The 16,787-nt window shown below is 37.5% G+C and overlaps 1 protein-coding gene across 1 annotated transcript in view; it reads right to left on the reverse strand.

Moving 5' to 3' along the window:
• Positions 1 to 15,697, reverse strand: part of WDR64 (WD repeat domain 64) — a 168,781-nt gene extending 153,084 nt beyond the window's left edge. The window contains exons 1-2 of the mRNA XM_069064504.1: positions 15,553 to 15,697; positions 11,680 to 11,810 (exon numbers count right to left, since the gene is read on the reverse strand). Of these exons, the coding sequence (XP_068920605.1) occupies positions 11,680 to 11,810; positions 15,553 to 15,697 (276 nt within the window). The remainder of the gene's footprint in view (positions 1 to 11,679; positions 11,811 to 15,552) is intronic.
• Positions 15,698 to 16,787: the final 1,090 nt, after the last annotated feature.

A 16,787-nucleotide genomic window follows, 5' to 3' on the forward strand; every position in this document is an offset into this window, starting at 1 on the left:
GCTATGGTTTTTCCAGTAACAATGTATGAATGTGAGACATGATTATAATGAAACCTGAGCACCACAGTATTGACCTTTTCAAACTGTGGTGCTGGAGAAGACTTTTGAGACATCAAGGAGGTCAAATTGGTCAATACTTAAAAGAAATTAATTCAGCTGTTCACTGGAAGACCAAATACTGAAGCTGAAGCTTAAATACTTTGGCTACATAATGAGAAGACAGGACTCATTAGGAAAGACTCTAATATTATGAAATATTAAAGGCAAAAGGAAAAGGGGACAGCAGAGAAGGAGATGGATAGATAATGTCATGGAAGTCTTTGCCTCCCCCAAAAGGTCAATTTTTTGCTTCAAAGTTAATATACTGCCAAACTTCTCAAACATTCCCATAGAGCAGACTAAAGCCTGCCTGGAGAGAGACCTAATAAAAGCAAGGTGGGGAAGGATGGAATTTCAAAAGAAATCAGAGTATTTGAGGGGGCATCAATATATTTAATAAGTCTGTGAGTATGGGGGCAAGAACTGATGTAGAGAAAAAAATGGCATGCCAGATATGGACATCCTCAAGAAAGGAGACAAAGTCAAGCAGCCTTGAGTTCAAATCTCAACTCAGATACCTGGTGATTATTGTCCTTCATTCTCAGAAGAGGACCCAAATGACAACACTATGTTGGGGTCAAGGCACAGTGTGACTGATCACAGGTACTGTAGCTGATCAGACCTATACAAGGTCAGAAATGCATGGTACATAATTGTCACTTTGAAAATATTTGTTGATTAATCAATCTGTAACAGATTGTAACACAATTGTATTGTAACACAATAACAGTCTGTAGAACATTGGGCCTGGGATCAGGAAGACCTGAATTCAAATTCAGCCTTAGACACTTACTAGCTCTGTGATCCTGGGCAGGTTACTCACATCCTGGCAAGTAACCTGTTTGCCTCAGTTTCCTTGTTTGTAAATGAGAATAATGGCACCTCGTAATTCCCAGGGTTGTTGTGAGGATCAAATGAGATGATTACTGTAAAGCATTCACCACAAACAAAACCAATGCAGCCAAGATTAGAAGGAAGGCATAAAACGGAGGGAAAAATTTACAGTAAGTTTCTCTGATATAGACCTCATTTTTCAAATATATAGAGAATTGAGTCAAATTTTTAAGAACGTATCACTTCCCCAAATAATAAATGGTCAAAGGATATGAACAGTTTTCAGAAGAAGAAATCAAAGCTATAGTCATTTACAAAAATGTTGTAAATCATTGTTGATTAGAGAAATGCAAATTAAAAAAACTCTGAGGTACCCTCTCATACCTATCAAGTTGACAAATGTTGGAGGGGATGTGGGAAAATTGGGACATTAATGCACTGTTGGTGGTGAAGTTATGAAAACTGATCTAACCATTCTGTAGAGCAATTTGGAATTATGCCCAAAGGGCTATAAAATTACACATACCCTTTGATGTAGCAATAGCACTACTAGCTCTGTATACCAAATAAATTTTTTTTAAAGAGAAAAGGACTTATATGTACAAAAATATTTATGCCAGCTGTTTTTGTGGTGGCTAAGAATTGGAAATAGAGGGGATGCCCATCAATTGGGGAATTGCTGAACAAGTTGTTCGATGATTGTGGTGTAATGCTATTGTACTATAAGAAATGACATGCAGGATGCTTTCAGAAAAACTTGGAAAGACTTCACATGAAATGATGCAAAGCACAGTGAGCAGAACCAGGAGAACATCTTATGCACTAATAGCAATATTGTATATATAATATAATATAAATAATGTAAACTATAAATGATTTAGCTATTCTCAGCAACACAAAGATCCAAGAAAATTCCAAAGGATTTATCATGAAAAATGCTATCCACCTCCAGAGGAAGAACTGACAGAGTCTGAATGCAGATTGAAGCATACATTTTTACTCTATTTTTGTGGGGTTTTGTCTGTGTATTTTTAACAATATGGCTAATATGGAAATATATTTTCCATGACTACACAGGTCTGGCTGATATAAACTTGCTTGCCTTCTCAATGAGGGGTAGGAGGGGGAGGGGGAGAATTTGGAATATAAAATTTTCAAAAATGAAATCTTAAAATAGTTTTTACTTGTAATTGGGGAAAAATAACCTTTAAAGAAAAAAATAATGACTTAAGTATCTGGTGCAAATAAATGCCAACTGATAATGGAAAGCCTCCTACTCAAGATTTTCAAAGAAAAAACAAAGATTGTTCCTTGAGGAAAAGACCCATAAAGAGTTTCTCTCTCCCTTCACTTCATCCCTTCTTTCCTATTCCAATTTTCTCTCATTCTGAGATTTTGCTGGTCCAAGGTTGAATGTAAAGGCTACACTGCTTAAATGATAAATATCAGGTAATATTATTGTTGTTATTGTTTAAAAAAATCTTTGTGACACTGGAAAAGTTTTTTGTTTGTTTTTTAAGCCTCAGGTTTAGCGCTAGATCTGGAGTTCTTAATCTTTTTTGTTGACTGTTGAGACTCTTTCTCAGAACAATGGTTTAAAAAATATAATCAAAGGAAATGCTAAATTTCAGTTAGAAGGTAGTGAAAGTAAAGATGCAATTTTTCCCCTTCCAAGTTTATGAATGGTTTGGAGGAGGGGGTGGCCTGTGGACTCTAGGTTTAGCACTTCTAGCCTAGATGACCGTTAAGGTTCCGTTCTAACTCTAAATTTCTCATCAATAATCTCATTTTACTCTAAAATAATTATTTGTCAATTGATTTTTCATCCTCTTTTTGGTGTGCTTTGTGAATGCAGCTGGGGCTGTATTTTTACCAGGCCCACCTGGGGAACCAAAGTGTTCATTCAAAGTGCTGCCCCTCACATCAAGAAAAGTTCAATAATCACAGTTAAATCTGTTCAGGCCTCCCATTAAATCTCTTCTGGTGATGCTTAGAGCAACTTGAGTGTCTTCCCTTACTGATATTGTTAACCCCAGAAACTAGCTCATGATGATAGCATCTGTATGTTCACCACTAAGAGCTCAGGATCTCAGGAGAACACATTAGTAAGGTAGGAGAGATTCAGTCTGACTAAGTCTCTGGAAAAATCTGTACCCGAGAAAACCAAATACATCTTGGAAAGTTTACAGCAAATCTAAGGCTGACGTACTTTGGTTGTCTCAGCTAACATTTTCTTACAGCATGAAACATGATTTAAAAAAGAAAACAGACCCTTAAGTGAAAACCAACAGCATCATCCATTTTTCTTACAAAGCAGAAAGATTCATTCATTAGTCATAATTAATCATCTTTGACTCATAGATAAGTGTTATTAATGGTACTGCCAGAACCCTTCTCTTCCACTAGCATCCTCTCCTTTCCATGTGCACAGCAAGTACATTTACATTCTCTTTTTTGATATCAGAATCATAACATAATTTCCATGTGAAAGCTAAGCCATGGCCCCTTATAAGTTTTAAAAACTTTTATGAATGCACCTTTGAAAACTGTCTATGCCAGTATACTTGTACAAAACTGTAAGGACCCCAAGTTAAAAACAGATAGATCTAAGAGTTTTGGAATCCAAGAGGTTAATGGTGACTCACTCACTACCACAATGTGAAGAACTATAAAGACTTGGGCCTGTTATTGTATAGCCAATTTCATGGGCCTTTTTTTTTTTAGTTTGTTTTCCTGGTTACATTAATAGTATATTTCTACATAATGAACCTGATGGACCCTAATGCAAACCAAATCCGCTAGAGTAGAGGGGAAAGAACACACGGTTTAAAGTCAGATGCTCTAGGAAGAACTGAAACAGAGGAATTAGGTAGAGGAGGAGGGCTGGTAGTTCTGGAACCCTACTCTCACCAGCAATGGGTTAAAGAGGGAACAATACATACATACATACATACATATACATATATATGAATAAAAGTCTTCTAAATTCAGAAAGAAATAAGACTAAGGGGATAGGGATGGGGAGAGGATAAGGGAGGAATTTTTTGAGGGAACCCTACTCACATCAGATCTGGGTTAAAGAGAGAACAATATATACATTTAGAAGGGAGCAAAAGTCTTATAAATTTATAAAGAAATAAGAGGGGTAAGGGAATAGGATAAAGAGAGGTAGAGAAGGGTATCTAAATTAATGGGAATGGGATAAAGAGGGAATAAAATATATATTTGGAAGGCTATAAAAGTCTTCTAAATTTGGATAGAAAAAAGAGGGTAAGGGGAAAGAGTAGGGAAAGGAGAGGATACAGGAGGAACTTTGGGGGGTGGGGGTACGTTAAGTAATAGGGCAAGGTAGTGGATAGAAGTACAGTAGAGGAGTCAGGAGGAATAGGAAATAAGAGACACATACAATGATCAGGAGTAGAATTCATTAGGGAAAAAAAGCAGATAAAGTTAAAGCTAAAATCGATTTCATCAAAGAGAAAAATAGGGAAACTACATTGTGTGTCAGTCATATTAATCAATTTTGTTTTAGACTATTTAAAATAACTAGACAGTATAAAGTTGGAATATTGTTGTGGTGTAGGAAATGATGAGTTGGTGGACTTAGTAAAATATGGAAAGACTTGAACTTATGAAGATGTTATCCACCTTCAGAGAAACAGAGGATAAACAAGTATAGCATGGTTTTACATAGATGCATATGAATGTATATGTCTATGTGCGAATATATTATAGATATCTATGTATATTTACATGTATGCATACATGTGTGTGTTTCTATATGTAAATATGTATAGGAAAGGAAGAAAAAGAACAAAATTAAAAGTGCACAGCAGAGAACAAAAGAATATAAGGAAGTAAAGAAAAGAGAGACAGCTCTGAACACAATGTATAGTAATTATTATATAGGCTTTTTTGAAATGGAAATTCATTGCTGTATGTGTTGAGTCCTCTCTTACTTTCTGATATTCACATGGCAATGCTTTTTGTTTTTTTTTTTTTAAGTCAGGAGCTCTAGGTTTGATAATAAAACCTGGCACTTAACTAGCTGCATGATTATGGGACTGAGGACAAATCATATAATCTCTCCAAGCTTCAGTGTCCTTATATGTAGAATGAAGATAATAGTGCTTGAACTACCTACTTCACAGGGTTTCTTGTGAGAAAAGCAGTTCATAAATTGTAAAATGCTGTATAAATGTGTCATTAAAATAAGATCCCTTCTTTCCCCATTCACTAAAGAAAATGAAAATAATTTTGTAGTGTTTACAGGGTTTACAGAATAGCACTTTCCTAATGGCAACCTTGAGAAATAGACATCATAATTATTATCTCCATTTTACAGTAAAAGAAATTGAGATTCTTTAATTTGCCCATGTAACAAACAGTAAATTTTCCAGCAGGTTTTATAGGCATGCTGATTTTAATGAGTGTTCAGTCTAGAACTCCTTCCAGTTCAACATGCTTATGCCTATAAAGTCATACTCTGAATATCTCAAAACATTGATTCTTCATTCTCAAAGACTATTCCAATAGAATACAAGCTCTGAGACAGCTTTCTACAAAGCTGGGAAGGCATTAAGTGATGTTATGTGCTAGTCTTCCAGGAGCAGACTTGCTAAGGATCAAGAAGCCTGGCTGCCAAATTTTCTTTTGGTGTTGACTACAGTAAATCTAAAAGGATTTTAATCTACATTGGTGAGAGGATTTTGTCTCCTTCATGTGACTGTAAGCTCCTTGAGGGCAGGGACTTTTTGCCCTTTTTTTTGTATCCCCCAGAGGTTAGCACAGTCCCTGGAACATAGTAGGTACTTAACAAATGAATGAGTACTCACATTTGTGGGATCACAGATCTTTGGACCTGACTCATCATAGTAAGTCCTTTAATAAATGTTTTTGATGGATGGATTCATTGAAGGTCGATAAAATTAACAAATAAATCATGCCATAATCTAGGTTACTATTTTGTCTCCATAAAAGCACTATTGTTTCTTATTGGTACTTGAAATTGTTTTCCATTATTCAAATCTGGACATGATCTCTGGGGAATACTCTGAGAAACCCTGCCCTAATATCATAGAGAAAATTAAACTTTATTAAGTGGCACTTTGACTTCGTGTCCAATAATCAGTATAGTCCTAGGAAGGGGCAGTCAAAGAGTTCAAGAAAGGGATGGAGGAGGAATGAGAGAAAGGCACTCTGGGTCTTTGAGGCTATGTTAATCCTAATCTTCCACCTCTTGGTGGATATAAATTGCTGCACCTTATCCTTTTCCACCTTTCCTTCCTACATTTGCCTCCCTTTTCCTATTATCTTCAATCAATCAATCAGCAAGCATTTACTAACTGATTACTGTATTCTGGGACCTAGACATACAAGTACAAAGAATGAAACAACCCCTACTTGAGAGTTTACAATCTATGGAGTGGTGGGAGCAACAAGTACATATAAAAATATATATAGCATAAAAATAAAGTTAATAAATGCATACATACACACATACAGTAGTAAAATACAAGACAGTCGAGGAGAGAAAGATAAGAACCTCAAGAAAGGCTTCATGCAGAAGATGGTTTCTGAATTGCATCTTAAAGGCTAGCCGGAAGCAATGGAACACCATGGTGACATGTTCAAAATAGGAGGTAGAGAAGCTCTTTGGTCAGGATTAAGAAAAAGAAAAACCTTTTGGCACCCTTTTCCCTAGCTGCAAGCCCTAGGTTAGAATCAGCATCATGAATAAGGTTATTAATAAAGGTTAGGATTAGAGCAAAAAAGCAGCACTAGATTTTCCAATTTTATTTTATTTTGAGAATCTAATCTGGAATTGACAAGAACAAATAATTCATTATGAAATTTAGAGTCGGAAGTGACCTTCCTTAAAGGTCTCTAGCCCAACCTCCTTAATATGCCAATGAGGAAATCAGGGCTCAGAGAGGTGAAGAAATCGATTTATCGAAAGTGGGGAATGGTAGCATTAGGATTCAAACCTGGGTCTCCTCTTACACAACAAAAGCTCTTTCATCTATGCTGCATGGCCTTTGCAAGTTTTGTCTTTGGGAAGATATTAGTTCACCTGGAAGACCAATTATGAAAAACTACAACCACTCTAACAGCAACCACTCTTCTTCCTCTTCTTTCTCAGCATCCTCCTTCTGGTACTGAGTTCCTTATTAAGGCCATCTGGTTTAATGGAAGCCAAGTGAATCATCCTGGCATATTTTAATGACACATATATGAAGTCTAGTGAGTCATCTGTCACAATATTGTAGAAAACAGAAGTCTTAGCTACTTACTCACAGTGGATATAGATCTCCAGAATTCTAGGTTAGTACTATTATTATTCAAATGTGGAATTTTACCCTATAAACCACAAATCCATATTCCTTCACATAATGTAGCTCTCCTAATTTCTAACCTACTTCTTCACCCTTTGAAATTAACTGCTTAGAGTTCAGAAGGTCCTGGCATGATTGTTGAACTGTCATCTCTATAAAGGATTATTGTGAAGATTGGTTTGTGCAACTAGCTTTTACATGACATTTTTTTAGTCTTGATGTTCATTTGGAATATTGATTATCAAACTTTTTTATTTTTATTTTGCTCATCCCATAATATCCTTTGCCATGAGGAATCTTGGCTCCTTGAATGTTTAAATTGACGAAAAGAGTTCTCAGGCAGTTGGTCTTCTAGACCTATTTCTTGAACCTTGAGATTTTTCTGCTTCTCTTTTCTTTCTCCCTAAACTTCTCTTCCTCCTCTTCTTTTTTCCTCAGATTTAATAGTGAAAATGAAAGATTTGAAGGGGGCGGTAATAGAGCACCAGCCCTGGAGTAAGAAGGACCTGAGTTCAAATCCAGCCTCAGACACCTAACACACACAGACAAAAACTAGCCGTGTGACCTTGGGCAAGTAAGTCACTTAACCATAATTGCCCTCCAAAAATAAAAGCAAATGAAAGATTTGTGCCTTTCTCTTTTTTTAAATTTCATTTTTAAGGTTTTGTGATAGTAATGGAACATAAAGACTCCCCTGTATTGGCTTGGTTTTCAAATTGATTGTGTTAAAACCCAGAGCTTGTTAATCCCACCTGTGGGATGGACTTGTTGATGTGAAAAGAAAGTCCTGAACTGGGAGGAGCTGGTGACGTAGATTTGGAGAGATAAGAGAGAGGCAGGACTTTTTGGAAGCAGCACCTCGTGGAGGCAGAGAGAGACGGAGAGCATTGCTGAGTGCCACTTTGAATTGCCTTGGACTTTTGAGACCTGCCCCCTGAGCTGCCAAGGACTGAGGAGACATGGCTGTTTTGCTGGTACTTTGTCTGTCTGTTTTGATGTTGTTTTGCCAGATTTGTCCACTGGTGAAAGACAGTCCTGTTGTTGAAGAAGTCCTGGAACCTGGCTTTTGGCTAAGAAGCCCTGAGACTGTCCTGCAGACAGAGAGTGAATACTGTCCACTGGTGAAGGACAGTGCTGTTGTTGCAGGGGTCTGGAGACTGTCCTGAAGACAGAGTGAATACTGTCCACTGGTGAAGGACAGTGCTGTTGTTGCAGGGGTCTGGGAACCTTTCTGTTGGTTCAGAAGCCCTGAAGAAGGATTTTCTGGTTGTATGTTTACAGAAATCCTGGGAGAGGGTTTTGCTAATGTTTTCAGGGGTTCTAGGACTGTTCTAAAGACAGAGGATGAATTGATGAAGGGACTGGCAATGTATCTTGTGGCCTTGCTGAGCCTTGTCTCCCCAGGAACTAAGATTGCTGAGAACTTGCCTCGTGTCAAGATGAAGAAAAGACCTCCATTTGGGTATTAAGTGCTGTGTTTAAACTTGATGTAACTCTGGGGTAGATTCAATTGAGATCCAGGGGTGGGGAACTTTTGACCTTTTGGTGCTCTGTGATTGACAAATGAAGGTACTTTACTTATGTTTGGAAACTAATCTCCATTTGAGAAGAGGGGCTCCGTGGTGGACTAAATGAAGGTATAGCCTAGGGGTGGAGAAGTATTTAGACCAGGGACTTTGTAATTGATTGAATGATTGGAAGGTCCTGGGGTGGGGTAGTCCTTGGAGATTATTTAATCACACTTAGTAAATGCTGTATTTTGAATGATGTCATGTTTTGATCTTCTCTGTTCTTGGTTGGTCACTGAATAAAATGGAGAGCACCTATGCTGGTATTCTGAACCTTGGGAAGTTGCCTTTCCTTGGCATTACATTACAGGTTTGTAACAGGCTTTACATGTGTTAGGTAGATGTTATTATTTCCATTTTACAGATAAGGAGACTGAGGTACTAAAGATGAAATTACTTACTCAGTCACACAATAAGTGTCAGAGATTGGATTCAAATATCGATCTTCCTGACTCCAAGTCCAAAGGACAAAAACCAAAGGAAATGGGTTTACATGAGAAGAACGTACATAAAAAAGAAATAAAAAACCCTACTATTTGGAAGTGAGAGTAAATGAGTTTAGGGATACTGCTAAGATATTCAAGCATTACCATCACTAGATATATGATGAATAAAATCAGCAACTATTTATATTCAATTCAACGAGGGTTTATTGAGGACAGACCATGTGCCAGGCACTGTGCTAGGTGGCTGGAGATACAAGGACAAAAGTGAAACAGTTCTTGTCCTCAAGAAGCTGATCTTCTACTAGGGAAGGCAACTGGTTGAGGGAGACACAACATGTACAGAGATCACTAAACATGAAGTACATGCCAAATTAAATACAAAGAAATGAATATGGAGAGACCACTGAAGAGTGGGAGAATCAGAAAAGGCCTGTTTTAGGAATTGGCCTTTGAACCAAGTCTTGAAGGGAATTAGGGATTCTGAGAGTTGTGGTGAGCAGGAAGTTTTAGCATGAGGGACAAACAGCTGGTGCAAAGGTACAAGGTGGGAGACAGAACAGGGAAAAATCCAATTTGAATTGTAGCATGCCCAAGATGAAATGTTATGTATGAGGATACAGTAAATAGACTAACAAGGATGGAACAAGGTGGTAATGTGTAATCAGCTGGAAAAGATAGATTTTAGAACTGGAAATGGCCTTAGAAATTTTCTAATCCAATGTTTTTATTTTACATATGAGGAAACTGAGGCCCCAGAAAGTTAAATGATTTCCCTAAGGTTGCACAGGTATAAGAGGTATCAGAGGAAGTCTTTGAACCCACATCTGACTTTACACTCAATCCTCTCACCCCCTGTTGTTGGAGCCAGATTGTAAAGTGTTTTTAATACCCAAAACAGGAGTTTATATTTTATCCTAAAGGCAATAGGGAGCTATTAGATGCTTATTAAGAAGAGAAGTGATGGAGTTAAACCTTTACTTTAGGAATATCAATTTGACAACTGTATGTATATAGAATGCATTGGAGAGGGGAGAGATTGGGTATAGGGAGACCTATTAGAAGGATATTAATAGCAATAGTTTAGTAGAGATGAAGTTGGTCCCACACTAGGTAAGGCATGCCTTTATCTATAGGGAAGTGTCTGTACTGGAATGACCACCTAATGGAATGACCTTTTGATGTTTCCTAGAGTCTTGTTAAAGCCTTATTAGAGTATTGTGGCCTTACTAAATCCACATATAATTCACTTCAACATTTATTAAGCGCCTGCTGTGTGCAACCACCATGCTATGTGCTAGTTACACGAAGACAAAAACAAAAAGCAGTGACCTGCCCTCAAGGAGCTGGCATTCTCCTGGAAAGCAAAGAAGGAAAGGTGTGAAAGAAACCTTAAAATTAACGGCTAAGCCCAAAAAAAGTGTTGTAAAAGCAAAATACCACCAATGTTTATCAGCTTAGTCTCAGAGTCAAGTTGTAAATGAGAATAGAAAAAGTGCAAAAAAGATAGAGTTTTCCCCCATCACAATGACCTCACTTTTCTAACTCTAGGTCAGAAAATGTTTAAATCTAATGAGAGCAACTCTCTGAATTTATTATCAATATTATTTTTATTTTTAACCAAACTTGTGATTTCACTGGAGTATGGAATTCTTGATGAGGAAACTTTCTACCCATGCAGACTGGCAACCGCTGCAGTTTGTGGTGATGATTAACCAAGGTCACCCTGTTAGTAGGCCAGCTCTCTACCAACTAGGACCGACTAGGACTCTACCAACCATGAGTTTATGAAGAGGTGAATAGAGATTCTCTCTTACCTGTCCCAGACTCCACATCTTAGAAGTGACCTTCTGTGAATGACGCCTAAGGACTACTGTGAAGGATCAGAGAAACTGTCTGAGGATTCCCTGTCCCTTGTGCTCAAGGGACACTTGTTTCCTTGGTGGAATAAAGGGAGAAGTGGCTGGCGTATAATTAATGAGAAGAAAACATTGGATTGACTAATCTTGTGGGTCTGTTCTCCATGATAGGCAGTTTGATCGGTATTAACAAGTTATGTATTATCAATGTAAATAAATGGCATTTTGGCCAACCCTTTTGACTATGAAGCACCCCCCCCCCCTTCACATTCTGGTACTTTTCCTCTGAGGTTACCTTTGTTTACTCAGTATATATCTTTCATGTAAATAGCTATTTGCATAGAGTCTTCTCCATTAGAATATGAGTTCTTTGAGGGCAAGGACAATGTTTTGGCATTTCTTTGTATTCCCAGCACTTAGGATAGTACCTGACAAAAAATATGCATTTTGACATTGCTTAATCAATGTGAAATCAATCTGTAATCCCTTACTAAGGAAGATGACTTTGAGATCTCAGAGAGTAGGCATCAGAAATACCTACCTCACACCAGTCGACGGGTGCATCCGGATTGTTGTTGAGTTTCCTGTAAAAGCTTTTCACATCTTGGCTCTTTATTTCTGGACCAAATAGTTCCAATACTGACTCATAGAACTTTTCATAATCAATAGTGTCTGCATTGAAACAAAGAATTACAGGTACATTGTTACCAAATGCTGAAGACTCTATTGTTTAAGATCATAGCATTACAGTTAGAAAGCATATCAAGAGTCACTGAGTTCAGTTCCCTTATTTACAAATGAGAAAACTGAGGCTTGACTCCCCCAGCATGACTCCCCCCCCCCCCAAAAGGAAACACCAGATTTGGTTTATCCTTTTTTTTATATGAATGATCTTACCTATTGGTAACAGACTACCTGTTGTAGTGGTCTATAAGGATTCATTTAGAGAGATTTCTTTATTAGCACGAATTTCTTTTATATCTTATAACCACACAAGATGTCCTGTTATAACTTGGAACTCTGCTGTCGAACTTAGTCTATTAGTCTGAGCCCCATTTATTGCTAAGTAAAAGAAAGGGTCATTCATGCATTTTTAAAACCCTAACAGATTGTTGTTGTTGTTGACTCTATTCTGTATATTTACTCTCTGTGATCTCATTTGAAATTTTCTTGGCAATGACCCTGGAGTACTTTGCCATTTTCTTCTCCAGCTCATTTTACAGATGAGGAAACTGAGATAAATAAGGCTAAGTGAGTTGCCTGGGGTCACACAGATAATAAGTGTCTGAGGCCAGATTTGAACTCAGGTTCTCTTGACTGCAGGCCCAATGCTTTATTCATTGCACCACCTCGCTGTCCTATGCATAACAGATTAAACTGATGTATATATATACACTACTGTATAGATGTATATCTATATCTACTGTATATCTATCTATCTATCTATCTATCTATCTATATACAGAGAGAGAGAGAGAGAGAGAGAGAGAGAGAGAGAGAGAGAGAGAGAGAGAGAGAGAGAGAGAGAGAGAATGATTTCTAGGCTACTGCTTGAGTCATTGACAAGAAGTCTAAAAGGTATTAAATACAAGCTGACCAAACCTTGCAAATAACTAATGAGAAACTTCAGACTAATTCATTTTTAAAAACTATTTTCCATGTGTCATCTTGATTTTGATCATGGTATTAGATTGCTGTTAACATTTAGAAGCAATTATTAAAAGACTGGGTTGTAAGCATTTTTAAAGAGAATTACTAATTACTATATAGTCAGCATTGAGATAAAATCCTCCAAGACAATTCTCTTTGTCCTTTTGATAACAGAATTACTAGATTGTAGGTCATAGAATCCTTAGACCAGAGATCCACAACCCATGTGCCTCAGGGCATTCCTGAAGTATTGAAAGGTGCCTTCAAATCCGAATATGAATCCACAAATAATCAAACATAACTTTTATGAACTGAAATAATATGTATTATATATATATATACACATATATATATGCATTACTACTTCCAAAAAAATTTGCTTTCCAGAGTCAGCCTGATTTTTGTGGGTAGAGCACTGGGCCTGCATCCAGAGTCAGGAAGACCTAGGTCTAATTCCTGTCTCTGACACTTACTAGCTATATAGATATAGGATAAAAGTCACTTGACCACTCTAACCTTATGGTGAAAATGAGAATTACAATAATAATTAATAATACTACCACTACCTGCAGTACCTACCTCAGAGAACTTTTTGTAATGAAATAACGTAGGTAAAGCCCTTTGCAAACTTTACAATACTACATATAAATATCAGTTATTGCTCAGCTGTGGCTGCACATTTATTTGGAAGTTTATTGATGAGTAAACTGTGCATAATAGATTTAGGAACTTGGTAAAGTCAAGGTATGTTATATTTATCATTTCCTCTAAGTCTTTCAAGTTTTGTCATTTTGTCATAGCAAGAGATTAATTTAGCAGGACTCAATCTTTCCTCAACTAAGTTAATTACTAACTAGTGTCCCATTTCTTTTTAAAGAGTTCATAAAATTACAGAAGACAAGAAATTTGTAAGGTGACTTTCAGAGTTCAATCTTCTGAAACAGTGTTACAGAATCATCACATTTGTCCAATCCTCTCCTTTTAACAGATGAGGAAAACTGAGGCCCAGAGGTCACACAGTATGTAGTGCACATAGCCAAACATAATCTTTCCATTAAACCATTTGTTCTCAATGTTAGGTGTCAACCCATTAGAAAGGCAGGGATTTTTATTGATAGGCAGCTCAGTATAGCCAAAATATCTTCATAGAGGTACAATAGACAGTGGTTTGGCATGCCAGCCCTTAGATGTGAATTGGGCATTTCTCACCCAGAAATATTTCTACTACTCTCTTTTAATTTCTGCATTTGTCACCACTACCTTTGATCTCATGATGCTTCCAGTAGCTTCGTAAAGGTCTTCCTTGTTTATCGAGTATTTTCTTCTCCAGTTAAATATCCTTAATTCCTTCAACAGACCCTCTTATAGAAAACCTGAAAACCCTTTACCTAACATGCCACAGACTCACCCTTCATGGTCCCAGATGCCCTCCTTTGGACACTCTCAACTTATCAATATCCTTTCTTTCTAACCATGGTGCCCAGAACTGAGCACAATATTTCAGATAAAACTTGATAAGAAAGTGAAACTATTACCTCCTTATTCAGTAATCTACATTTCTCTTAATATACCCCTGTGCCCCTCCCCCCAATTGAATTTGCTTTTTGGGTTTTCATATCACACTACTGAAGCATATATATTTTAAATCAGAACAGTTTCTGCCTCTCCATGCCTTCCCCAACTAATATGTACAAAACTGATTTTTGGCACCCAAGTACAAGACCTTACATTTATCCATATTGAATTTCATATTATTAGTACTTCGACAACTTACCCTCCTGAACTCCCATTTATCAAAGAATTCATTCAGAATACAATAATTGATACTTACGTGGCTCTTTAAAGTTTGCAAAGCACTTCACACACATCATTCTAATTCAATCATCATAACTACTAGGTGAATTAGGTACTACAGAGATCCTCCTCATTTTGCAAATGAGTAAGTTGAAGAAGGTAATCAACTGGTCTGTGGTCCCACAGTTAGTGTCCCTGGAGGAATTTGAACCCAAACCTTGTTGATACAAATTTAGCATTCTATCCCACACAACCATTCTGCTTCACACAAGCTACATATACCTAAGTATTACCAAAGAAAAGTTCAGAAAAGTTAGGCCAAAAGTGAAGCAGAAATTCCTGTTGTTGAGTTGTATCAGTTGTGTCCAACTCTTTCTGACCTCATTTTTGGGGTTTTCTTGGCAAAGCTACTGGAGTGGTTTGCCATTTCCTTCTCTAGCCCATTTTGCAGATGAGGAACTGAGGCAGGCAGAGGTTGTGACTTGCCAAAGGTCACACAGCTAATAAGTATCTAAGGCTGGATTTGAACTCAGGGAGAAGAGACTTCCTTACTCCAGGCCCATCACTCTATCCACCGGGTCACCTAAGCTACACAATGCATTATAGTTGAAAGTATGGATTTCAAGTGGCCACCTTCAGCAAGGAAAATTGGTTTGAGTGTACTTTGTTCACTACTTATAGAGATATTAGGAGGCTCATGAAAAGAAAGGTGATGCATGACCTATTTCTAAGCCCATTCTATGTTCCTAAGCCATTAACCATAACCTCAGAAGAGTGTAGTATGAACTTGATTGAAAAATATTTCACCCATTTCTGATTTTTTCCCTCAGAAGAATTTGTAAAGAAATAGTGTAACCTCAAACACTGACTTATAGCAGGCTACTGGACTCTCTCTGCCCCTAAATTCTATATAGCTCGATCAGCCTGAACTTTTGGAATCTTTGGAAGGTCTCGACATTTCTGAGCTTACCTTCATTTTTCACATGTAAGCCTAGTCTTCCTTCTTTTTTCTGGATCACTGTTGTTTCCACTAACTTCCCAAATTGCTTCAAGGCATCTGTGAAATTGTTCAACTCATTTGTAACGATGGACTGTTTGTCTTCAGAGCTCTCCATGGGAACATAGAGGTATCTTTATTTCTAGATGGAAATGATGACACTAATCTGATGACCTGAAAATCCTTCCTGTTGTAATGGTGTCCACTCAGAGTCTCAGTTTTTGCTCCAATGTTCATTCCATTGATCTTAAAATCCCATGCTGTAGAATGGGAACAAGATGTGCTGCTAGGATGTTAGCAGAAAAGATGACTTTGGATTTACAAACCCTGCATCCTGGCTATCCCTTCAGGGGAAGCTCTGACCTCATAATGTTCCCTCAATACTCTTCATAAAGTCACCATTACATCATAATGTGTGCTGGTTTCTTCATTTAAAACTAGAAGGACATTACTGAGATTTCTCTTCCTATGTATATATTGAGTGGGAGGGGATGGATATTAAGTAAAGAGTGGGTAAGAGAATACACTTAAATGTTGTGAATTCAGACTTTATACATATTTTATACCTCTCCTATCGAAGCCTCCTGACCCTTCATTCTTCTTCCTACTTCGAGTTACTATGGAGAGTATGCTTGGTACTTTTTCTTGAAGCTGCATTCTATGGAGTAAATTGAGTTGTAGACCATTTGCTGACAATAAAATAAAATTTTTAGGAGCATTGGTTCATCCTGCAAGTAAGAAGCAACACAGAGGAACTGAGTTCAGATATTTCCAGGGTCTGCTAATTACTTGGTTGACTTCACCTCTCTGTGCTTCAGTTTCCCCATCTGTACAAATCAGGAGTTGGACTAGATAAAATCTGAGGTCTCTTTAAGCTCTAATGCTGTGGTCCAAATATTTTCTTAATTGGCATTGTGATTCTTAGAAATGTAAAGATCTGACGTTCCTTTATTTTTTTTAAGCAAACTTGTGATTTCATTAGGTTCTCAGTCTACCATTACACACCAGCACCTGCTGTGCAACTAAGTCTTAAAGAGTTGCCTGGGGTAAAGTTAAGTGACTTGGGTGGGTGGGGGTCAGGGGACATGAAGTTAAGTGACTTTTTCTGATCACATAGCCATTCCTGAACTCAAAAAGAACTTGAGACCAGGTCTTCCGACCTCCAAGGCCAGTTCTCTATGCACGTGACACTCCGTTTTTTTTCTTCA

The sequence above is a fragment of the Petaurus breviceps genome, unplaced genomic scaffold, assembly GCF_028583685.1.
Source record: "Petaurus breviceps papuanus isolate PSGF00001 unplaced genomic scaffold, PetGlider_PUasm1.0 90633, whole genome shotgun sequence".
NCBI classification, from domain to species: Eukaryota; Metazoa; Chordata; class Mammalia; order Diprotodontia; family Petauridae; genus Petaurus; species Petaurus breviceps.